Source organism: Arachis hypogaea, chromosome 9 (genome assembly GCF_003086295.3).
Source record: "Arachis hypogaea cultivar Tifrunner chromosome 9, arahy.Tifrunner.gnm2.J5K5, whole genome shotgun sequence".
Lineage (NCBI taxonomy): Eukaryota > Viridiplantae > Streptophyta > Magnoliopsida > Fabales > Fabaceae > Arachis > Arachis hypogaea.
This window is the reverse complement of record NC_092044.1, coordinates 103,013,551-103,038,498: the sequence shown is the minus strand read 5'-3', so window position 1 is coordinate 103,038,498 and position 24,948 is coordinate 103,013,551. Positions and strand designations below refer to the sequence as shown.

Here is a 24,948-nt window from a genome sequence, read left to right as displayed (position 1 = left end):
CTCGGGATATAACCAAATTCCAATGTACCCACCCGACCAAGAAAAAACCTCGTTCCTAACCCCAAAGGCAAATTACTGCTACATTGTTATGCCCTTCGGTCTTAAAAATGCGGGAGCCACTTACCAAAGATTAATGAACAAAGTTTTTTCGGATCACATCGGAAAGATCATGGAAGTCTACGTAGATGACATGTTAGTGAAGACGCAAGACGAAAAGATGTTATTATCCGACCTAACGCAAGTATTCAACACCATAAGACGACATGGCATGCGACTCAATCCCACAAAATGTACATTCGCAGTAGAAGATGGTAAATTCTTGGGTTTTATGATCACACAGAGAGGAATCGAGGCAAACCCGAACAAGTGCAGGGCCGTACTCGACATGAAAAGTCCGACTTGTGTCAAAGAGGTACAACAACTCAACGGAAGGTTGGCAGCCTTGTCCAGATTCCTGGCCGGATCAGCAATAAGATCTCTCCCCTTCTACGCTACTCTAAGGAAGGGAAAGAAATTTGAATGAACAGCAGAATGTGAGCAAGCCTTCCAAGAGTTCAAAAGATTCCTGGGACGGCCACCTATACTAAGTCGGCCACAGGAAGGAGAACCACTCATATTGTACCTCACGGTGGGAAATCAGGCAATAGCCTCAGTACTGGTCCAAGAAGACAACAGCAGACAACAACCCATATACTCTGATTCTACTTAATACCTGCTTAATACCCTTGCTAACTTAAGCATCGGAGTCCCTTGCAGGTACCCCCCACCCTCCGGGGACGAAGGATCAGCACCATCACCAAGTCCAACAAGTTGCACACAACAGCTCCGATCCACACAGAAGATCTCATCCGAGATCGACCTACAATTTCAGGTAACCCTCGGAACAGGACTGATGAGGGAAAGCTCCGCCTAAGGAGCAACAACTCAAAATTGAGCCTTCAGGTTCAATACCATCTCGTCCATACTTTTGGCTACAGTCTCCTCAAGCTCCGCGTATTTTTCTTAAGATTTAGTGATCACGTCCACCAAGTTGAGTTTTTCCCTGAAGATCCTGGTATAACTCTCCTCGGCATTCTTCTTTAACCCCCCTCCGACATGGCTAAAGTGGCTTCTGCCTGCTTTACGTTAGCCTGAGCTTTGCCAAGGTCAAAAAGCAGAGATTCTTTTTCTTTCTCCCACTCCTTTTTAGACTCCCTCAAGGATGCCACTACAGCTTACAAGTCAGACAACATGTGTTGAGTAGCACCAAAGGGAGTTTTCTCCAGTTCTCTTGATAAGGCTGTGCATATACCAGCTATCCAAACTCCACCATGGATGAGAAGATAAAGATGGCTCTGTATGGTAATATTGTCCATACTCATAAAGCTATGGGGAAGGATGTTTTTATCACTCCAGGCAAGGGTGTTAAAACCCTGCTCGTATATACTACCCGAATTCGAAAACTTACGCTTTTTAGGGTTTGGCTCGGGATTGGAAGGTAGAGGATGAACTGTCTGTTTGGCCGAACTAGACGGAAGAGCGGTTGGTTGGGGAACCGGATTATGAGTAATCTTCAAAGAAGCTGAGGCACCCGAGTTCGACTTAAAGGACGAGGAAAGATCAGTAGTTTTACCGGTCCCTTTTAGTTGTTTGCTTTAGGTAACAACATTCTTCTTTGCAGTCCGAAGTGTTTTCATAGCGGCCAACTTGGGAGCCATTTTTTTCTGCATGATACAAAAGTCAGGTAACGTCAGTCACTGAAATCATTTTGCTAAAAGGACTATAAAATGGAAAAGAAGACTACCTAACTCGAACTGGAGCTAGCTTGGAATTCCTAAATATCTTTTAGTATCCAGATAAGGAGCTCGGCCCCAATATTCTTGGAACAACCTAACTACACTCTCCTCAATCTCATCTAAGTCATCCAGGTTATACTTAACAATCACAGGGTTCTCTTTCCAGTACAAAGAAAAAAAGGGCTCATTCCTTTCACCTAAAAAGAAAGGCTGGACACCCTCTATAGCAAGAACCTTAAGAATTAATTCTTAAAATCATGAAAGGACTCAACAAAGGTGGCAAAAACTATTCTACCCTGAATAGCTTAGAAAGAGACCCCAACCTTATTTTTTGGAGCTAAAAGGTTTGGTCAAGGCAAAAAGATAAAAGAAGAACCTAAGAGAAGGTTGGACATCTAGTTTCCAACAAAGAAGTTGGTATATTTTCAAGAAATCCAAAAATTGGATGCAATTGGATAGGAGCAACATTGTAGAATTTAAGGAAAGGGTAGCTCCTAATTTTGTAAAAAAATAATCATACACATATATGAAATGACGTTCTAACTTATCAATTCGGGAAAAACAAACCCTCTCCTTAGGATTGGCAACTAAGATCTCATACATACGCTCATCCTCTCGATTCTCACACAACATATGGTGCCTACGAAAGGTCTCGGTATACTTTCTATTAATAACGGAGACAGGAGTAAGAACATATATATATATCCAAGTCAGGTCGGATGGAACTTTAGAGGACATGTTGTGAACAATTGACCGACAAATACAAGCTATACCTACAATACAACAAACAAGAAAATTGTCACAACAAGAAGTCGGGTAATATTTACGGGAAGTCGGATCATCGTCAATAACACCAACAAAGGATTAGAATTCTTAAAAATTCTTATACAACACAAACTATCATCACATTATCAGATACAAAAATGGCACTATCTTTAAACATATAAAGTGCCATCATTTAGAGGCAACATAAGAATGAAAATTTCACATTCAGACCCACTAACAACAGTAACAAATAAAGCGCAGGACCAATGCAAAATTTCTAAGGCTAAACCCCATTTTCAAAAGTATTTCCGACACCGATAAAAATAACAACACCATCCAAAAATCCAAAAATAAGAAAGCAAGCAAATTTCCAATTAAACAACACAAAAGTGGTAAAGCAGAACGCAAGAGACAAAGCAAGAAGAAGGGATAAAAACCAACATGAAAAGAAGAATGTGAGATGAAAAAATGCGCACTTCAAACAGCAAAAGCACGTACGAATAAAAAATCTCCAGTAAAACAAACAAACAAACAGAAGAAATCTTGAAGAAAGAAAAGAGCTATGATAAATTTTTGGAAAAAAATGAAGACGAAGCAATTCAGAAAAGAGAAAAAGAAGAAAGAGAAAGAAAATTGAATATTTATAAGACACTGGGGAAAAAATGTCATTTCGCACTCTTCATTAATAGCATGCACGGTTACTAAGGCTATCGAAGAAGGAACGAGCATGAGTAATTTCAAATTTTAAAAGCACGTCGACTACCCAATCTGTCCCAGATAGGCGGTTTACCCGACGTGACGTGTCAACATCCAAAGCCACAAAATGTTTGAACCTGGCCCAAAATAAAGCTAGATCCAAAAAGAACAAAAGCCCACCCCCATAAAGGTGGCCTCCACTACTCCTACCCAACCTCATAGAGGTTAGGCACAATGAAGGTAATTCAACATTATTTATCTGAATAAATAACTACTTTTTTAGATATCTCCTATCCATCTTGAAAGGAGATCGCAACAACTTTCTTAGAAAAAAGGAAACAGTTATCTACCATTAAAAGGTGGGACTATTTTAAAAGGTGATTATCCTACCTACTATAAATATACTAAACATCCTCAGGTATATTCAGGACCCAATCTACTAAAACCTGCCTAAAGCCCTTGCTAACTTAAGCATCGAAGTCTCTTACAGGTACTACTCCCACCTCCTCACGAGAAACTCGGACGGTGGCACCTCGGCACCAATACGAATCAGACACTGCCTCAGAAGAATTCTGGACCTCATGTTTAGACCCAAATCACTATTTCAGGTAACACTCGAAACAGAAGATATAAGAGAAAAAGTTAAAGTAGCATATTTTGTAAAAAAGATGGTAGAATCTCATCTAAAGTGGTTTAGACATGAAAAAAGAAGATTAACAAAGCACCCAATTAAAAAGGTGGACAGGTGACAAATGATAAAAAAAAGACCTAAAAAGACTTTATATAGGGTGGTCAAAGAGATCTACATATCAACAATCTCATTGAAAAGATAATACACGACATGAAATAATAACATTCTTTAATCCATATAGCTGACCTATTTTATGGGATAAGACTTTGTTATTGTAATCTAATTTGATTCAAATAATTGTGATTAGCACTCTATTGAATTAAATTATATTATATTGAAAAATAAAATCAAATACAATATAAATCATAATAAATTATAGATTTAACTACTCTATTACCCTTTATAGTTTTACTAAATTTATAATTAAATCTCTATACTTTTTCTTTCAACTAAGTTCTTATATTACTTTTAATTTTATAATTAGGTCATTATCAATATAAAAAATATTAGAATTGACAATATTTTTCTACAAATTAAAAATATCTAGAATTAAAAACTTAATTAGATCTTTGATCATATATTTTTAAAAAAAAATATTCTATTAATTTTAATATTTTTAAATTAAAAAAATTTAATTACAAAATTAAAAGTAAAATAAGTAATATAAAATCTAATTGATAAAAAAATAAAATAAAATTAATTATAAATTTAATAAAATTATAAAAATTAACAGACTAATTAAATCTAAATTATATCAATGTTATCCTCTAAATCAGTATTATAAACGCCTTCTTTAAGTTAATCCAATAGCTTGATCTAGTTGCTAGTTTACACAAATGTCGTTTGCGCATACCTAGCGGCTAGAGAAGACCGTACCTAATTTGAATTTATGCCGCTTTTTTCTGAGGTGAACCGCCGCTTTTTTCTGAGGTGAACCGATATGCGAATTGCGTAAAACAAAACTAATGTGCACATTGGATGAAAGAGTTATCGTTGAGTTGTTAGACTTTGTGACCAAATTTAAAAGTTCACATTTGAAGGCAAGTTTTTTTTCCTCCTATTAATAGATCGCATATACATTAACATATTTTTACATGAAATCATCAATCAAATATAAACATCACTTCCAAATCTGACGCTTGGTAGACCTACCCATTTTCTGACGCTTACAAGACTTTCCATTCATGACTGCTTTCTTCTTAATCTTTCTTTGATCTATCATCTTCTCATGTCTCTGTTTCCGATATCGTGTGCGGTTATTCAACCAGCTGAAATAATCTTTTCCTGTAGTGCAGACAACGAAGTCCACAAGTTCATCATAATCATCGAGTTCTTTGGGGTTTCCTAGTATGCAATCAAGGAAAGCTTCCCCATTGCAGGTGTAGGAGGTGGCAGAACCTGATCTGTAAAATATAAAGGCAGAAGGGACACCATCAGGTATCCTGCAGGAACCTTTTCACTTAAACAAAACTGTAATTACTTCATCAAGCAATTTATGAAGCTGGTTCAAACCTCAACAACTCATGAAATGAATAACAATAGCATTAAAACTGAACAGTATTGACTCGAAGGCACTTTTTCTCTATCTTTTCATTTCAGCAACATTATAATTCATCGGACTAATTGCATGACATTTCCTTTTTCTTTTCAAAGACAAATGCCCAACACCTAAAAGGCCAAACTGGATTACAATTTAGAAACAATGTGTACCTTAAATTTTCCTTTTGAATTCCAATGAACTGCTTTACAACTTTGTAGATAGATTGTTTATCTCCATATCCGAACCCCTGCAAATTCACCAACGATTTAAGAACAACATACAAACCAAACTTAATTCAAGAACAAGAGAACTGAAAGCACACTTCACCTCTTCAGTATTATTAGATTGGACTACAATGGAGCAAGATTTCAGTGGTCCATGCCTTAATGGACCTAAAGAAACTAAATCCCCTTCTTCAAAAGCAATGAGAGACATCAGTGCCATAATTACATATATACACCCCTTTGCCAACAAATGTAGCTCACTGCTAAAACTTATATATAGCAAGCCAGAGAAATGCACAATCATCGATTTTGAAACACTGTGACTTGTTGTTTGTTGCATTTTCATCAAATCACACAAAAAAGCTTGAAAGGGTAAGCAAAACTTTATTTCTTGAAAATGGCGAACATGGCTGATCAATGAACCATATTTCTCGTGGAGAGAGGTATTTTCCATGGTTTTCAAACAACCTGAAGCACCACTATTAATTAGACACTTAACCGCTTGCATCAACGAAACACCCATGAACTTCAATATGGATGCAAGAAGACAGATATCTCTGGCACTGGTATTTTCCTTTACACAAAAACCATCTCTGGAAGGATATTGGGAGAAAGATCGATGAATTAGGCCTTCCAAAATTGAGTCAGCCATGCCCCTGCATGAATCAGCAAATATGCACTGCTTCCCTTTCATAAAAGCAACGCAATCGGCCAAAATGTTGGCTTTTGTTTTGGAGGATATTTTGCATGAATTATCTGACAGCAATAAGACTTGGTTTAATTTGCTATTTGTTATAGAAGATTGAAATGTTGGATGACGCTTCTTATGCTGGGACAAATCATAGCCACATTTCGATTTGGAGTAAAAATGATCAATTTGCAAATGAGTAATGTGCATAGAGTACAAAACAACAGCTTTTTGGAATCCAATTAAGTACCAATTAATATTAGGAGCCAAACTAGTGGAATCTAAGCCAGCATCAATGGCTTCAGAAACCAAGGAGATTACATGTGCCTGGAACATCTTTGGTGCAGAAGGCATAGTAGGGTCCATAAGCAATGATATGGCAGGTGCTGGGCTAAGTCCAGGAAATCGAGAATCCTTGTCACAATGCGAAAATAATCTACTGACAAAATTCTCAAAAGCATTCTCATTAGAAACTGACAGATTAAAATGGGCAGCTATCACCAACAGAACACTTGCAAAATCATGATGCATGGAATTGTGCACAAAAAGCTTTTCACCCATGGAAGATACTGAATCAACAAGCATGAGATAGCTTCTTAAAGTTTGATGTCTTAGAAGCTCATCTGCAAAAACCTGAAATAACTTTCAAGTTTAGTTGGACATGAATCATAACATTTCTATACATATTTGTGTTTGGAAGTTAATAAAACAGCTAATATATATATATATATATATATATATATATATATATATATATATATATATATATATATATATATAGAAAATATGACTACAAACGTCAAAAACTTGGATAGCTGTGACAAGAATATTGCATTTGCAACTATAACTAAAATTAATGGTAAGCAAATTGAAACTAAAACTTCAAACAAACTGAAAGAAAATATTTTCAAAGCTGAATCTTGTTGCGCATCCACACCATGAGGCTGGTCATCAGAACAAATAAGCGCCAATGACAATATATAGAGAAGACTGCAGTGAAGAAAAGATGTAGACACTTAACTATGCTGATTTGGTAATGTCAAAGGAAAATAATAGGCCTTCCACAAGAAAAGTAAACCAAAAACAGCTGGTCCAATTAAAACAAAAGTCTAAACTTCATAAAACCTTCAGAGAAGCCACTAGAACTTTACGGTTTCCTCTGAATTATTCTAAGGGACAAAATATTGCTTTTACTACAGTCGAAACCGTATAGTTGAATCCATGCAACCAACTAAAGCTATCAAAAGAAAACGTGGCTATTGCTAATATTCTCGAACGCAATGTGTAATCAATGGACCCAAATTTTCAAGTAAGAAACAAAATCACAAGCTCCACAAAACAATTTAAATTAATAACCAATCCTAAATTAAACATCAGAAACATTAATCAGGCAGAGAACATAGCCACAAAAGCAGAAGCTAGAAGCAGTTGCAGGTAGTAGCCTTGCCTCTAGCAGCGCACACAGAAACGGACGGCAAGAATCGGATAGTTCCACGTCAGCACCTGAGACGAAGTTCCGGAAGCGCAGGCGGCAATTGGCGACGTCGACGGAGACGAAGGCGTGGAGTGCACGGTGGAGAAAACGCGTCTTGTCGACGAGGAACTTCTGGTCGGAGTGAAGGAGTGTCAGAGAAACCATGCAGCAGCGAAGAAGGATAGCAGCATCTTCAACAAGCGGCCAAATCCGTGAATTCTGATCCGGATTCGGATCTGACCCGGCAGCGTGACGGTCATGGAAGAGAGGGAGGGCAGAGAAGAGAGTTCGGAATGCGGCGCCGAGATTTTCGAAGAGGATTTCGCAAAGAATGAGAAGGTCACTGTGGTTGAAGTTGGAATTGGATTTAGATAAGGAGAGGTATAGGGTCTTAGGGTTTTCCATTCTTCATGAGAAGGAGTTTCTTTGGCTGAGTGAGTGAGAGACAGAGAGAGCAGAGGTTTTGGGAATTTTGAAACTGTTGTCCACGCGGGCGAAATATGAAAAGAAGGCCATAATTTGTAAAAAGAACCCATTTTTTTGTTTTTGAAAGAATTCATAATTTGACATTTACCTCTCTATTTATGTTTTTTACACTTTCTTCCTTTTCATTTTTAATGAGAGTTTTAAAGAGGAGACATTTGCCTCTGCTAGGGTTCTTACCTCCTTCTACCACCGTCACTCGTTCTTTGTTCTTCTCCATTTGCGGTCGCTCGTTCTCTAATCCTTGCCGTGAGCGGTTGCTGGTTCTCTGCTCCTCACTGTGCGCCGTCGTTGCGACTCTACTTCTCCCCGTGTCTCGCCGTATCTCGCCGCCGCTGATGGGGTATAATAGCAATGAAGTGCTGTAATAAGGTATAATTAATGGTTTAAGTTACTGGTATTCTCTAATTTTTATTTTATTTGGGATTGAGGTTTGTACTCTTGTTATGGCTTGATGCTAGTTTATGTCGAATCCTTTCATGGTTCTTTTGCCTTTAGGTAGTGATTGCCAAGAAGAGTTCACACAGCTGGCAAAGACTCGAAATTCATCCCAAAAAGACATCGGGTGGAGTGAGGGGCTCATTCGGTAGTGTTAGTGATTGCTAATTCATTGTTGGGTAAATCGAATTGGGGACTTTGCTTTGCATTCTCTTTGGTGTATCATTGAATTGACTCTAAACTGGACCAAAATCCATGTCATTGACACCCATTCTTAGGATAATATTTGCGGCATTACACTTTTTTGGTGGATCCAAACTGTTCTAGAAGTTTAATCCTGTTGTCCATTGAATAGAATCATGTAGATTGCATTATCTGGTTTGCATATACTGGGAGCTGCAGCATTCATTGGGTATAGCTAGTCCAAAATGTCAACTATATGTTTTAAGTTATTACTATAATAGTATAAATATTAAAATAATTAAATATTTTTGTATTTTATGTTAAAGTTATCTGTAGGTAAAAAAATTAGCCTTAAACCTGTATTGAAGATATATAAATTCATTGTTTATTACTGTTTTACTGTCACAAAATAATTTGCCTAATTTAAGGTCTAAACCATTGAGCAGGGGTGGGATTCTCATAATTGGCCGTTGTCAGACCTATAGAACAGTCATCGGCATAAATAGATTATTACTGTGTCACACTTTCTTTCAACTTGTTAATGAAGTATTCTGATCTCTACGCATAAAATAATAGTTGAAGCTTTCGCTAGCTGCTTAATTAATTAATTAAGTAATTAGATATATTTAGAAGTTGGTTTGACTTGTCACGGTGAGAAGGAAAAGCAATAAGTTATGAAGATGATTATTCTCGGGACTGGTTGCTTGCATCTCTCAGATCGGACGAACCTTGTCTCTTCTGATGATTACTACACCGGAGATAGAAGACAAGTTTTATAGTCTGCATACACTGTTCATACTTGAGATTGCACATCAACAAAACTTTGTATTGTCAAAACAAATTCTTTTCTACTGTTTTCATACAATGATATCCTCTCCATCAAATTAGTTACAGATACATTTTATAATGTCACTTTAATTATTTTCTAATCATAAAAATTTATTTAAGAATGACCAAATTAATTTTATCATAAGTACAGATACATTTTATCATAGTTCATGTGTTAGAACTTAGAAGAGCTTCAAGGACTATATGTGCTAGTTCCAATGTCAGAGTCAATGCCAAATAAGATCCTTTGTTCACTGTTTCAGCTTGGGCACCTCTTGATGCTGCAGGAACCTCTTCATCTATTTCTCAGCCAATTTGATTTCATTTCTTTGTTTCTATACACACAAAGGGGAGGTAACATTCTTTAATTTGTCTAGGTTGGGGGATCAAACACCAAAGAAATTTGTTATTATTATTCTTTCATTCTTTGTTGCAGATAACATTTCTTTCTTGTGCTTTCGTAAGAAGAATGAATATTCTCATAGAAAATTTTGAAGGTATAACTTACTTTGATCATTTAGTAGAATTTGTTATGCTATCTTTTTTTCCTCTTTTGTATGTAACTTTAAACTTGGAACTATTACTTTTTGTGGTTTAGAATTATGTTTCTATGGAATACATCATACATAGTTGACGTCTTTTCCTTAAGCCAATGTTTTCCTCAGGTGTCTGAATTGATAAGGCATTATTTTTTGTTTAATTCTAAACACAAGCAATACTCATACCTCCTGCAAATTTTCATTTGTCATTAGCTCTTTCTTGGGGCATTATCATCAGCTTGCTTTTATATGTATGCACAATCAATTAGGATTTTAGTATTGAAAATGTAGTGATAGACCTCTTTTTCTGTGTTTTATTTTTTTACAGCACTAATGATACAGTTTTGGGGGAAATGAAGAAAGACTACATGCTATATGGAGGGAAGGGCATTACCAGAAATTATCCTAGTTAAATGTCTATACGAATGCTAAAGATCGTCATATATGCTGTTAAGTTAATGCATGGTGCATTAGAACCTTTGTTAATTTTTTTTTTTTGAAAGCTGTATTCAATTAGAACAATAATGAAAGAGTTCCCAAAATGAGTTTTGGTTATTCTTGAAGAAATTGAAGACAAAAATTTGAGGTTATTTGAGGTGAAATAGATAAATGGAATGTTATTTGTGTTGGTTCTTTTTTCTAAAGCTTTCCAAATGCTTTTAATGGTACTCCATGGCTTGAATATTCCAAATAGAACTAATGAACTATTATCTCATCCTTTAGCTGAAATAGATATGCATTCTTGTTTATGTTTTTACATTAACCACATTTTAAACTAGTTTGCTATATTCCAAGCGGATTGGGATTTTCTAGTTCTTGAATTGGAAAGGTTTGTATTATAAAATTGGAATATGACTAAATTATGGTTTTTTACAATAATTACTCTTGTATCAACACCACTATTTATTAGATAAATCAACATGATATTAATTGTGTGACACACAAGTTCTGATTCATCATTATGCTCTTTCGTCATCATTTTGTGCGATATTATGGAAACAAATAGTTCAGCTTCTTGACTGAATTGAGTTTTTTTGTGATTTAACACAATCTTATTTGGCCATGATGCACATACTTAAAAATAGCATCTATTAGATATATGTAAGCATAAAAATAAGGCAGCACTGCTTCACCATTTACAATCACCAATTAAGCTAATAAGGGTAAGCAACAAATATAAATAAAAAATTCAGATGTTCACCAATACAGCCAAAAAATTATTTATTTAAGACAATGCTACAGTAGTGTAACCAATGCAATATTGTTGAAACTAAACCAAAAATGTCACCATTTAAAGAATGCTTTCCGGTCCTTAGGAAGACTATATCTATTTTCAGAAATCGAAGCAACAACAATGTAAATATAGAGCGAAATATAATATTTGCAACTATTGTTAATAATATGGAAACACTGTGAAGAAAATGCTTCTGTTAATGATATAGTCATCTGCTGCCCAAGTTTTTTCAACTGTTGTAATATAAACACCAACTATGCTTGATTAACATGCAACCATCTTGATGGTAGTTAGCGAGTCACAATACAAATAGCATAGCAAATTAGCAATCACATAAGTGGAACAGTGTGCTCAATTTCAAATTCAAGTACAAAAGATTTAAAAGAAACCATGCTAGTTATTACATCTGAAGCAATCCATGTTGTTAGGTATAAGCCATATTTGGCAATTTGCCACAAACTAGGTTCATCAATTTGTGTGACTAAGTCAGGTTCATGAGGTGTACTTTTTTCTCTTGCACTTAGTTCTTTGGTATAAGTAATTAAAAGAGTTCCAAGATCAGATTCAACCCCTTGGTAAGTCTCACTAAATCCAAGAGTCAAACTAATCTTGGAAGAGGAAGCACCGGATGAAGTGAACTCTTTGTAAAAGTTTTTATATGATTTATTCATACATATCCAACAAGTATGAAATTGGGCCATTGAGGACAGGGACAATTTCAACTCCAAACCAAACAAAAGAAAATAGATATTCAATCACAATGTTAATAATCTAATCTGCATAAACACGTGAAAAGGCTAAGAATTATATTTTGAACATAATGATATACCAACATGGTAGGATAATGTCAGATACAAGAATCAAGAACAGCACACTCCCAAGCCAAGTAATCACTTGACAGTAATAAAATATAATACGAACATAATAGATCGAATTGACATGCAATAACTTCTAAGAATCTACTATAATATCTGCTGAACTTGAACCCTAGTCCATGCATAATAATGACATAGCAATGCTACTCAACAACAAAGGTAAATGGTTTTGCAAAATTTTTATCTTCTACTGGCAAAAAACATAACTAGTCAAAATTCAAAAAATTAACTAATGCTATTTGAAAGAAAACATAACTTTCTGAAGTGCTAAAATTGCTAAACTAACCAATGCTATAATTCTGCACATGTTAAAAAAATATCAGCAGACTTTCTCATATTATTTCCATTTCTAAATTAAAATGAAAATTTTGAAAAGAAAGAAACTAAATTGAGAGATATATCTGAACTGAGTTACTGAACTAAAGCAGAGAGCTGGAGATAGCGAGTCCAGAAAGGAGAAGAAATGTTGCTTTGACTTCGAGCAGACACGGAAGAGAGACATGGCGAGATCGCCCATCAGCGGCGGCGAGATACGGCGAGACACGGGGAGAAGTAGAGTCGCAACGACGGCGCACAGTGAGGAGCAGAGAACCAGCAACGGCTCACGGCAAGGATTAGAGAACGAGCGACCGCAAATGGAGAAGAACAAAGAACGAGTGACGGTGGTAGAAAGAGGTAAGAACCCTGGCAGAGCAAATGTCTCCTCTTTAAAATTCTGATTAAAAATGAAAAGGAAGAAAGTGTAAAAAACATAAATAGAGAGGTAAATGTCAAATTATGAATTCTTTCAAAAACAATAAAATGGGATTCTTTTTATAAATATTTTTAAGATGATTAACGATACTCCCACATAAAAGTGGGAGTAATGAATCGATGGCCTGAAAAGAAAATACAAACAAAAATCATAATTAAATAATTTTGAGTAAATAATTATTTTTTATTATCAAATAAAGGAGGCTACGGATTTCTTAGTCAATGTTAGGTAGAGTATCATTAAACACCACTAAAATATTTACAAAATAAACCTCATTTTTTTTTTGAAAGAATTGATAATTAAACATTTGGCTCTCTAAATTTTATGTTTTATACATTCCTCCTATTTCCTTTTAATCAGAGTTTTAAAGAGAAGAGTTCATAGCTCTGCTAGGGCTTTTGCCCCACTCTCTCCTCTCCATCAACATCGCTCATTCCTTGTTCCTCACCCTCCGCGGTAGCTCGCTCTCTGATCTCCTCCCTGCGCCGTGGTCGTTCGCTGATCTTCTCCATCCACGCGGTTGCTCGTTCTCCCCTGCACCGTGCTTGTTCTCTGATCCTCGACGCCACAACATGCTGCTGCCGCCGCCATCACCACACTCGGGTTAACCATATTGGCACAATGACGGAATCTATTCAGGCTGCACTTGACTCAAAGGCAGTAGGCTGGGTTGTCATGGTTAGGCATCGGAGTGATGAGACTGAAGATAATTTCATTGCTAATCTCTCTATCGGCTTGGCCAGTGGACAGGTTCTATTTCCTTAATATATTTGTTTGAGTACTTAATATTTTGCTATTGTAAACTGTACCATGTTATGGCTTGTGTTGATGATCCGAGCTTTTGTCATCTAGATTAAGACTGGTGCTCCTTGCCGAAGTGAGCGATTAGCAAAGTATAATCAAGTAATTGGTATTTTGTGCTAATTTCCTCCTCTTTGCTTCAAGATTTTAGCATAGACCATAGGCTATAGCATTAGTATTTTACTCAGAAATCCTTAGGACTAAACTGTCATAACTCGTTTTATTCAAATTTCACTATATACTCTTCTTTGACTCTGAAGCTGACTATTTTTATCTTGAGCCGCCATAGAAAAGATTAGTTTAACTAAAGAAATTGAACATCATTATGCCGACTCAGAATAAACAACTAATGTGCAATAATTCTGTTTTAGTTCTTGGTTTTGAAACTTGAATTTTGCTAGAAAATAGAAAACCATCGTTATCCTTGAAAAAAAAAATTGATTGCTTCTTTGAATTCAATTGTTATATAGTATACTGTGTGATCATTAGTTATTGTTTAATGGAATGATCTAAAAAACTTTTCCCTTCAAATCATTGTTCTTTTCAGCTTCTTCACATTGAAGAGGAACTTGAAAGCGTGCGATATGCTGGTGAAGCCTTCAGATCACATTAGAGTGAATAAGTGCTGATCTCAAATATGAAATATGTATCTTGAAATATTATTTCTGCAAGAGTCATTATCATCATCGATTAAGTTAGGAAAACAAACATGACCAAGGTAAATCCAGAATTTTGAGAGCTGCAATTGATGGGTTTAGCCTTCAAATGTGTGTTAGTTTTGAACTGAAATAATTACTCTAGGAATAAGAAACTTGAGCTTGGTGAAGCTTCTACTGTGATGTGAAGACGTAGCTTAATGTAACTTCATGCAGGGACTATAGGTGTAACTTTCAAATAAATCTTGGTGATGAGTTAATTCGAATGTGTGTTGTTTTGGATGAACGTAAACCACTTTAGCGAATTGAGTAACTTAAATTCAAAGCCACCATTGTTCCATTTTAAGCAAAGCCATATTATTCACCCTTTTTAGGGTATTGAAATTGTTCACCAAGTTAATACTCTATAAATTGTTTTTTTAATTGTGTTTTTGAAGGGGAGGGGACTCATTCTGAAATTTCAAATGTCACACAATAATTCAGAGAAACACTCGTGCGTTTTTCTTTTTCTTCTTCCCTCCCCTTTATGAATTTTGCTGTGCCCACCAAGTGATTGATGGTTTGCTTGTTTGTTGGTTTGAGATAATATGCACATCAAATGTTTGTTAATTAGTCTCGGTGGATAAATAGATAGATATATGTGCTCAATGTTGTGTTCGTGCAGACGAGGTGTTTGATCTAATGACTGAACTACTTTTGAAATAAGTGTTGTTTTCTTTCTTTGGAGCCATAGTGGCTTGTTGTTTTCTTTTTCTGAAAATTGACTAGGCCTCAATTTGGCTTTGATTTTCCTTTCTGTGATATTCATAAGGGTTAGATTTTATCTTTTGCATTTGTATACCACACTATTGATTTCCTTGTTCATTGTCATTGTTCATTACTTAGCTACGTAAACAACATTTCTAATATTATTGCCTTTATGGTCTTTGTTTTGTATTTATCTGTCAGTTGGTTCATTCTGGTTTATACTTTACATTGCTAATCTGTCAAAAAATCCAGTTATAAAATATGAACTAGTTTCCTGTTTGATTATGCAACATGTAGAAACAATAAAAGTAAGTAAATAATGAGCTGACATGGAGTTTGGAGGTATAGTTTTTATATTTTGGAAGTCTAGTTTTCGAATCTTTCAAGTGTGCTAGAGAGATACTTCGACCTATTATTGCACACAGCCTTGATTTCATGTGTTTAAGTTAAACCTCTTACAGTATTTTGATGCGCTTACTGATGTGTCATTCTTATGAATCTAGTTAAAAGAAAGAGCTGAGAAACTTGAAAATTGGAGGATGAAGGTCAAAAAGCATGGTGAGAAGATGGCAGAAAAGAAAGAGTTATTGCAATCGACAAAGCTCAATGTGGATCGATGAAGCTAATCTTGAGGCACAAATATTGGAATCCATTGTTTCCTTTCACTGAGTCCCTTATACTTCCACATTTGTTATGGTTGGGATCAGTGTTACGTTATCTGTTACATAGAAGTTATATTTTTGTCCTATTTTGCATCATCATGCAAATAACTTATGCATTCGGAGTATAGTTAACCACTACTACATTCAAGATGCATAATACACGTGGAAATAAGTCTGGATATTTTGGGTTAGTGTTTGGGATTATGGAGCAAGTACTAACGTACCAAGTTTGCATGCTTGAGCGTATAATGATTTTTCTTTTTTCCCCAATAGACGTGACTTGCTAGTGATTGCACTTGATGCATATATGGTATACCCTAATTTAGAACCATTGCAAAAACTAGTATTTTTCTTTAAGCTTACGCGATTTAGATTTTCTTAACTCGAATGTTGTTTGGCTCACGGTTTCTTAGCGTGTAGAATCAATCAAACTACGAGCACCGCCAGTATTCTACACTACGAGCACCGCCAGTAAATGATGATAGTGAGATAATTATTTAGCATAAAACTCGGTTACATTTTCCCTACGCAATCAGGTATCAACAATACCCTCGGATTCTAATAACTAAATGTTGGTCATTGCAAGGTATTTGGGTTATGTCCAAACGAAGCACATAAAAAATTCAACATAGATTTACATTTCACTTTAAACTTTAGTGAATTATTATGCAAATATTCTCCGTCAATGATTTTTGTTATTTTTTTTTGTCAATTCATAGCTTTTTTGTTTTTCAGCTATCCATTGATCACAACAAAGACCTTTGCTTTAGTGTTACACAGCGACCGAGTCCAGATATGAATTGAATTCACACCGCTTTGTTAAAAGACCTAGTGAAATAATCACTAAATCACATTCTATGATTATAGGTAGATATTTTCATCTGACGATAATTTATTTGATAGAGAAAGACAGACGCAATCCATCACCCTCAACAATCACGTTCTAAGATTTTAATAACATAACTATTTGTTCCATCTTTTTCAAGTTTCCATATCCTTCACTTAATAAAATAAGTTAAATGAAGTTAGAGAAATCAAAGCTGGAAAAAATTACGGCTGCAGAAGAATAAAAGCACCTATCGATTTCTTGGCATCTATATTTTCCAGTCAATGGTCTGAAATTAATAATCTACAGGCAGTATGGTTCACAAGGATCAATAATAAAGCTAAGCAAATAAGTATTGACATTGCCACTTCTCCAAAGAGTTCAGATGATAAGCAACGACATCAAAGAAGCATAGCTGGTGAAGATGAAACAGAACCATCTTCTTAGTCTTCAAATTCATTCTGGTGATCCAAAAGACAGTTGGCTGCCAGGTCCTCGTTTTTGTTGCATGCAAAGAATACCTCCAACACAAGATCTCTATCAAATCCCATATCTTGAAGCTGCAAAAGAACAACATAGGAACAAGAATAAGGTACTAACACTAGCAAGTAGTACATCATAAACAAATTTCAACAGAGAGCATTCTCAATGGCTTACCCTTTGAATAGCCTCATTCTCTTATGGGGTGACAGTGATGGTCTGGGGCACTGCAGAAGCGAACTCACTTGGTAGATTCTTGATCAAACAATTCAAAACAATAGTATTAGCATACACATGTCTTATGAAGTCAATAAAATTCCAGATACATTGGGGACTCTGCATTTATACACGCGAGAAATATAGGATGTGTTTACTCATACAATATGAATATGAATGGAAAACTTAAAAAAAAAATAAGCTGCAGACTTGAGAAATTCAGCATCTTATTCGTTTCATGTTTTACCAATTGATATTTACTTTTTTTTATTATTTTTAAGATCAACAAGGAGAATAGATATGTGAAAAACAAATAAAATTTTTTATCTAATATAGCATAACCCTGGAAATCTAGTGTCGCCCATTTACTTTTTCAAGTAGTTATAGTCAAACAAGCGTCCCCCATTGTTTTTCTCCTTTATGATTTAGAGCTCCCACCAAATAGTAACTTGAGAAAAAAAGGCAGTTTCCATTTGCATATAGCAGCATTGCAACTTTGTGACTCTTGTCTCAAAATATCAGCAATAATCCAGGAGAGTTTAAGATCTGGCACCTCACTCCTTAAAACCCCACCAACTAACGAACTACTCAAAAGCACTCGCATCTCAAAACCAGAATGCCACAAACTAGTGGCGTCTATTAAAGAGATAAGAAATTAAAAGCACCTCAATTCCCCACACACTAATCTCTATCACCAACCCTCTCTTCCAAATTCCAATATGCAAATATCATTTATCTTTGCGTAACAATCATCTTGTGCATTCACACAAACAATAAGTGTGGTTTCCTCGTACAAGGTCTCACCTCATCCTCAGACATTGAAGCACTAAAAGCTTTCAAGGCCTCAATCGAACCCTCCTCAATAACACCATGGTCATGCATAGCATCCTGGAACTTCACCACTGACCCATGCTCCGTCCCTCGCCGCACCCACTTCACGTGCGGCCTCACCTGCACCGCCGACAACACCCGCATCAACCAAATCACCCTCGACCCCGCTGGCTACACAGGAACACTCACCCCACTCGTCTCTGAACTCACCACACTCATCACTCTCGACCTCTCCGATAACTCTCGAAATGATGAATTGAAAAGACATAATGATTAACTAACCTCCAAGCGTTTAGGCAGAGTCCTGCGCGGCGGCGGCGAAAGCAGGGCGCGGCGGCGGACGCAGGGAGCGGCGGCGTCTGATGCGTGCTGCGGCGGCGAGAATAGGCGAACCAGAGATACAGCAAAGGAAGAAGATGAGAAAATGGCGTTGATTGAAATTGAATCTATAAACCCTAACAACATGCTTCTCTTCTGAAAAACTGAAACTAAAGGAAAGAGGGAAAGAGTGTAAATAACAAAAATTAAAGGGATCAAAATCTATTTAATAAATTTTTTTTAAAAAAAAGGTACATTTTATAATTATTTTGATGCAGGTTAAAAAATGTAGGAGTAAAGAATTCATAGCCAATAAAAAAATATTAGGTACCAACAGAATTTATAATGTTTAGTCGTTAATTAGTCATTATCAATATTTTTAATAGTGTGAGATGATATTCAATGATATAAAATTATTTTTTTTATAGTTAAGTACTAGTCAAATTTTAATAAAAGTATTATCTTTAAACTTTTTTAATATTTAAATACTTACAAAATTAATTACGAAAAATTAAATTAAATATATATTTATAAAAATAAATTTTGTTTAATAAAAACACTCGATTATTAAATTTTTATTGGTTCTATTAAAAAATTATTTAAAATTTTTAAATTATTCCTATCGTCAATAATTTTTTTGATATACAAAATCATCATTATCAACTTTAAAATCCGCAATCTAATATTATTATCAATCATGAAAACCATTTTCACCTTTTTCAAATACTAGGAATAACTAATTCCAAGTTTCACTAGCATGTATTATTAATGTCAAAATTGCATATCAAATGACGATATGAAATATATAGTTACTTTGTTGACAAAAACAATGGATGAAAATTTAAAACAAAGTTTTCTTATTCTACAATCTTATTGTTATACAGAAAATAATATTTTTGATAAAGATATTATTGAACTTTTTGATAAGTTTATATTCGATAAGAATAAATTTCGATCATTGTCAAGTGCTAAAAAATATTTCGATCAACTTCTAAATACATGTTAGAATTAACTTTGATATTGAAATCAATTAGGTATTCCTATCGGTACTCTCTATTAATCGATTAACGCAAAGGTGAAAATCGAAGAGACAGACTCGATGGAGATCAGCAGTATCAAAAAAGAGGTTAGTGGTGTCGAAGATGGTAGACAGAAAACTGAATCAAAGGTAAAGGTTTCAATCTCTAAAGTAATTTTTAGTTGAGAAAAGAAGTGAATATTAACTACATAGGATTCATCGAGAATAGTCAATCCATGAAAGAGAGAATTTTGATCGACTAGGACTCATTAAGAAAGAGTGAAGCAATCGAAGAAATGAAAAAGTTAATAAGTGAAATGGTTAATGGCAGTTACAGATGGCACTCAAAGAGAGCGGGAACGGTTATTCAAGGATTGACGCACGTGAAAGTTATATCTGAATTTGATTGATCGAAGACTTCCATAAATACGTGAAAGATCGAAGGAACAAAGATTGGAATTTTTTCAGAGAAAACACTCACATTCCTGGCAATTTTCTGAGTCAGTCAAGAGTCTTTTTCTTTGAAGGGTTCCTTCCATGTCTTTACTTTTCATTTAAATTCCGTGCAACTTTTTTTCATGCAATTTATCTTTCTTGTAATGTCCTTTCATTTCCTTTAAATTCAACAACTTTTATCCTTTCCAGTCTTTACCTTTTAATTTGCCATTTATTTTTCCAAACATTTTTCTTTCTGTAATTTGATTTCCCTTTTATTCAAGCCATTAAATTTTGTTGTTCATTTCGAATTTCTGTAAAGTTTGGTTCTTTCTTCTTCGTCATTGTCAAAGGCATAAATTTTGATGCAAATAAAACTGGTACCCGCAAAAGAGGAGTAGCTTTCGCTCCCAGACCATTAGAATCGAACCACCATCGGTTTGTTAAAAGTCGACAAAACAAAATGGCACGCCCAGTGGGACAGTTTTAAAATTTAATTGTGTTAAAATTTGTTGCTTTCAACTGTTGCATTGTGCATACAGTGTTGATAATTGGTGCATGCGATTAAGATGTGGTAGAATTGTTACTATATCTGACGAAGTTTCAAATGGCAATACAGAAACAAGTAATAATGCCCCAATAACTGCTACACAAATTTCTGCAAATTTGATTCCTCATACAGAGTATAATTCTGGGGAGAATATTGCAGTTATTGATGCAAGTGTTGGTGGTAGTGGATGAAATTCACGCTCTAGGATCACCCCAGTACAGAATCAACCATAATTAACCGCAGGTTGGCTTCCATTTGGCCTTCCTACTGGCTATACGCCTCCTATGGGCAGTTACACATTTCCACTCAGATTTCGAAATGTGTCAGGTATGGTTTCTAACCAACATTTTTTCTCATATCCCAACGTTAATCGAGATTACCAGTGGGCTCCTCGTCAAATAATTCAGGATCGATGGCCAAGTTTCGATAATATATTGACGAAAGCCATCATGATTTACTCAACCTGTTGACTCACCGGTTGACTACTATGCTGAATCCTATCCTGGTTGACAATGAGTCAAAATATGATCGACTGGTTAAACAAGTTAAGAGAATTGCTCGAATTGTCGATTATGATGAGGGGGAACCTATTCCCCAAGATTTGATAGTAGACCAGGAGAACGTAGGATATAATGAGGAGAATGTATTTAACAATCCTAAAAGGGAAGAAAATATCCCTTATCTCGTTCGACGAAATAAAAATGCTGATGAAGTTTTGAATAGACTTCACACACAGCATGGATATCATTACCAGGTGACAAGGATTGTCGAGGATGTCCTCAATAGAATGGGTATCAACGCGGGTCTCATACATTGACCATATTTTGTTTCTGCTTTTTCTTTTGCAGTGCAAATGACAGAAGTGCCAATGGGTGTAAAAAAAATCCCAAAATAATTACAAAATTTGCAGGAGAGGCTGGAGAGTCAACTGTCGAGCATATAGCTCGCTATATGGTCAAATTAGGAAATTTGGCAAATAATGAAAACCTAAGAATGAAGTTTTTTCTTGCTTTATTAACAAAAAATGTTTTCACTTGGTTTTCAAATCTGAGACCCAGTTTGATTTTAACGTGGGCACAATTGAAAAAAGCTTTTCATGCTCAATTTTATAGAGCAGAATTGAATGTTTTGTTGACAGATTTGCTTGCAATAGAACGAGATGATGGAGAAATGATAGATGACTATATAATTTGATTTAAAAATGCTCACAATCGGTGTTATGTGCCGGTCCCTAAAAGCGAGATCGTCAAAATAGCCATCAAAGGTCTTGGCTTGTATATGCGTCGAAAATTACTCAATATGCATATTCCTGATTTAGCCTATTTGACTGAGAGAGTTTGACAAGTTGAAAAAATAAAAGAAGAAAAGAGGAAAGAAAGATAAATGGTTGAATATGAGTTTGTTGAAAACAATATTCAATGATGATAAGTATTTTTGCTTTTGTCCATCTAGCAAAAAAAATCATCAAAAATAATATTTTTGACAAGATATTGTTGAATTTTTCGACAAGCCAATGTTCGACAAATTCAAACTTTATCAATTTACAGGTGCACATTGGAACACTTTGGAAGGAGTTGCATACTCTATTAAGGTATGTATAAGTATGTCTGTAAAAAGAAGTTCTTAAGAAGCGATTATTGGCAGTTGTTAGATATAAGTTGTTAGATATAACTGTGGAAAAGAAAAAAATCTTTATTCAACTTTAAAACTCTATAAAGTTGATCAAATTTCAGATAAGAAAAAGCTTCTCTGTTCACTTTGGAAATTGTGAAGTTGGAAATTTAAAAAAAATATTGATTATGATATTTTCGAATCATCAAATATGACAACTCTGTGACCACAATGATCCGAGAAGGAAAAAGAAAATTACCATGATTTGGGTAATACGTTATCATAAAAAATTCGATGAGGTATCAAAAATGAATACTGCTAAAAATATTCAACAAAATGTCGAAGATCCGATAGTTTGACAAACAGCCACTTTGCCTCAAGAGTTCAAAAATAATACTTGAGGGAATTTTTTATATCGAAGATAATTTTTCTTCGATAAATTGAAAAAAAATTTCCTTGGCTCTTCAAGAATGGAATGATGCTTTACTAATATTTTGTCATGAACTATGTGAAAATATTTGTGAAAAATTGCACAATATATGAATTTGATCAAATAATTATTTGGGGTCAGTTTCAAATTGATCAAGCCATTGAAGATCAGTTTCAACAAGGAAGAGTTATTGGGGTTGGATGGATCAAGAATTGGCAAGAGTTTGATAATCCAAAAATGAGATAATAGCAATAACAACAGGCTCGATGTAGTTATTTTGGTAGAGACCGTGCTAGAAATACCAATTTTCGAGGTCAAATTGGTGATAATCAAAGTGGTCGACAATTGCATCGTGTTCCTTCTACTTCGACTGATCGAGCTAAAGCAGTTGAAACTCCATTCCTAAAAATGGATTAACTATGTCAAGGAAAATTTTGAGGAAGAAGATGAAGAAATGACTCGTACCCCCTCAAAAATATTGAATAATAGTAAGTATTTATACTTTCTTCCTTCTAGTCGAAAAAAATAAATACTTAGGGGGCATTTGTTATATCGAAAATAATATTTTTGATAAAGATATTATTGAACTCTTTGACAAGCTGATGAGCGGATAATTTATACGTTTTTTGGCATTGTTTTTAGGTAATTTTTAGTATAATCTAGTTACTTTTAGGGATGTTTTTATTAGTTTTTATGTTAAATTCACATTTCTGGACTTTACTATGAGTTTGTGTGTTTTTCTGTGATTTCAGGTAATTTTTGGCTGAAATTGAAGGACCTGAGCAAAACTCTGAAAGCAAGGCTGACAAAGGACTGTTGATGCTGTTGGATTCTGACCTCCCTATACTTGAAATAGATTTTCTGGAGCTACAGAACTCTAAATGGCGCGCTCTCAACTGCGTTGGAAAGTAGACATCCATAGCTTTCCAACAATATATAATAGTTCATACTTTACTCGTGATTAGATGACGTAAACTGGCGCTCAACGCCAATTCCATGTTGCTGTCTGGAGTCAAACGCCAAAAACACGTCACGAACTGGAGTTGAACGCCCAAAACATGTTACAACTTGGCGTTCAACTCCAAAAGAAGCCTCAGCTCGTGGATAGATCAAGCTCAGCCCATACATACACCAAGTGGACCCTGGAAGTGGATTTATGCATCAATTATTTACTCCTGTAAACCCTAGTAGCTAGTCTAGTATAAATATGATAGTTTACTATTGTATTAGACATCTTGGGATGTTTAGTTCTTAGATCATGGGGGCTGGCCATTCGGTCATGCCTGGACCTTTCACTTATGTATTTTCAACGGTGGAGTTTCTACACACCATAGATTAAGGGTGTGGAGCTTTGCTGTACCTCAAGTTTTAATGCAATTACTATTATTTTCTATCCAATTCGATTTATTCATGTTCTAAGATATTCATTGCACTTCAACTTGATGAATGTGATGATCCGTGACACTCATCATCATTCTCACCTATGAACGTGCATGACTGACAACCACTTCCGTTCTACCTTAGACCGGGCGCATATCTCTTGGATTCCTTTATCAGAATCTTCGTGGTATAAGCTAGAATTGATGGCAGCATTCATGGGAATCCGAAAAGTCTAACCTTGTCTGTGGTATTCCGAGTAGGATTCTGGGATTGAATGACTGTGACGAGCTTCAAACTCCTGAAGGCTGGGCGTTAGTGAAAGACGCAAAGGAATCACTGGATTCTATTCCAACCTGATTGAGAACCGACAGATGATTAGCCATGCTGTGACAGAGCATTTGGACCATTTTCACTGAGAGGATGGGATGTAGCCATTGACAACGGTGATGCCCTACATACAGCTTGCCATGGAAAGAAGTAAGAAGGATTGGATGAATGTAATAAGAAAGTAGAAATTCGGAAGGAACACAGCACCTCCATGCACCTATCTGAAATTCCCACCATTGGATTACATGAGTAACTTTATCTTTATTTCTTGTTTATTTTATGTATCTTTTAATTATCTAATCCAATCACATTTGAATCCGTCTGACTGGGATTTACAAGATGACCATAGCTTGCTTCATACCAACAATCTCCGTAGGATCGACCCTTACTCACGTAAGGTATTACTTGGACGACCCAGTGCACTTGCTGGTTAGTGTTAGTTGTGCGAAGTTGTGAATTAAATTTTAGACACCATGAGAGCACCAAGTTTTTGGAGCCATTATCGAGGAATTAATTCCATACAACAAGAAAGA

The 24,948-nt window shown here is 35.4% G+C and overlaps 2 protein-coding genes, 1 long non-coding RNA gene and 1 other non-coding gene across 5 annotated transcripts; 2 read left to right on the top strand and 2 right to left on the bottom strand.

Moving 5' to 3' along the window:
* Positions 1 to 4,874: 4,874 nt before the first annotated feature.
* LOC112711379 (uncharacterized) lies at positions 4,875 to 8,337 on the bottom strand. Its single transcript, XM_025764021.3, has 4 exons — positions 7,767 to 8,337; positions 5,735 to 6,952; positions 5,578 to 5,654; positions 4,875 to 5,270 (listed from the first exon to the last, which is right to left on the bottom strand). Exons 1-4 carry the CDS (start codon positions 8,196 to 8,198, stop codon positions 4,988 to 4,990), a joined length of 2,010 nt encoding a protein of 669 aa, XP_025619806.1. The 5' UTR covers positions 8,199 to 8,337; the 3' UTR covers positions 4,875 to 4,987.
* On the top strand, positions 8,256 to 10,908 carry LOC112711380 (uncharacterized). The gene is made up of 5 exons (XR_003811806.2): positions 8,256 to 8,648; positions 8,775 to 8,893; positions 9,989 to 10,079; positions 10,162 to 10,222; positions 10,593 to 10,908. It is a non-coding gene; the product is annotated as an uncharacterized protein (transcript).
* A 2,442-nt stretch (positions 10,909 to 13,350) lies between these two features.
* On the top strand, positions 13,351 to 16,324 carry LOC140173176 (uncharacterized). The gene is made up of 3 exons (XR_011865984.1): positions 13,351 to 13,877; positions 14,476 to 14,646; positions 15,835 to 16,324. It is a non-coding gene; the product is annotated as an uncharacterized lncRNA (long non-coding RNA).
* A 726-nt stretch (positions 16,325 to 17,050) lies between these two features.
* LOC112711378 (uncharacterized) lies at positions 17,051 to 18,975 on the bottom strand. Of its 2 annotated transcripts, XM_072203331.1 has the most exons (4): positions 18,629 to 18,868; positions 18,320 to 18,466; positions 17,477 to 17,554; positions 17,051 to 17,379 (listed from the first exon to the last, which is right to left on the bottom strand). In XM_072203331.1, the coding sequence occupies exons 1-3, from the start codon at positions 18,809 to 18,811 to the stop codon at positions 17,498 to 17,500; spliced, it is 387 nt and encodes a 128-aa protein (XP_072059432.1). In that variant the 5' UTR covers positions 18,812 to 18,868; the 3' UTR covers positions 17,051 to 17,379; positions 17,477 to 17,497. The 2 variants fall into 2 exon arrangements, 1 of the variants encoding a protein (XP_072059432.1); XR_003157456.3 differs by lacking the exon at positions 18,320 to 18,466 and having other exon boundaries at positions 18,629 to 18,975.
* Positions 18,976 to 24,948: the final 5,973 nt, after the last annotated feature.

What these genes read in the sequence shown, in the direction of transcription:
- LOC112711378 (XM_072203331.1), bottom strand. Translation starts at nt 18,811, where the DNA reads ATGTTGTTAGGGTTTATAGATTCAATTTCAATCAACGCCATTTTCTCA. An exon ending in CTCTGCCTAAACGCTTGGAG is followed by an intron (nt 18,467 to 18,628) that starts GTTAGTTAATCA and finishes TCGGCGGTGCAG; the next exon opens with GTGAGGCCGCACGTGAAGTG. An exon ending in CTTCAATGTCTGAGGATGAG is followed by an intron (nt 17,555 to 18,319) that starts GTGAGACCTTGT and finishes TGTTTGATCAAG; the next exon opens with AATCTACCAAGTGAGTTCGC.
- LOC112711379 (XM_025764021.3), bottom strand. Translation starts at nt 8,198, where the DNA reads ATGGAAAACCCTAAGACCCTATACCTCTCCTTATCTAAATCCAATTCC. An exon ending in TTCTGTGTGCGCTGCTAGAG is followed by an intron (nt 6,953 to 7,766) that starts GCAAGGCTACTA and finishes AAGTTATTTCAG; the next exon opens with GTTTTTGCAGATGAGCTTCT. An exon ending in AATCTAATAATACTGAAGAG is followed by an intron (nt 5,655 to 5,734) that starts GTGAAGTGTGCT and finishes GTGAATTTGCAG; the next exon opens with GGGTTCGGATATGGAGATAA.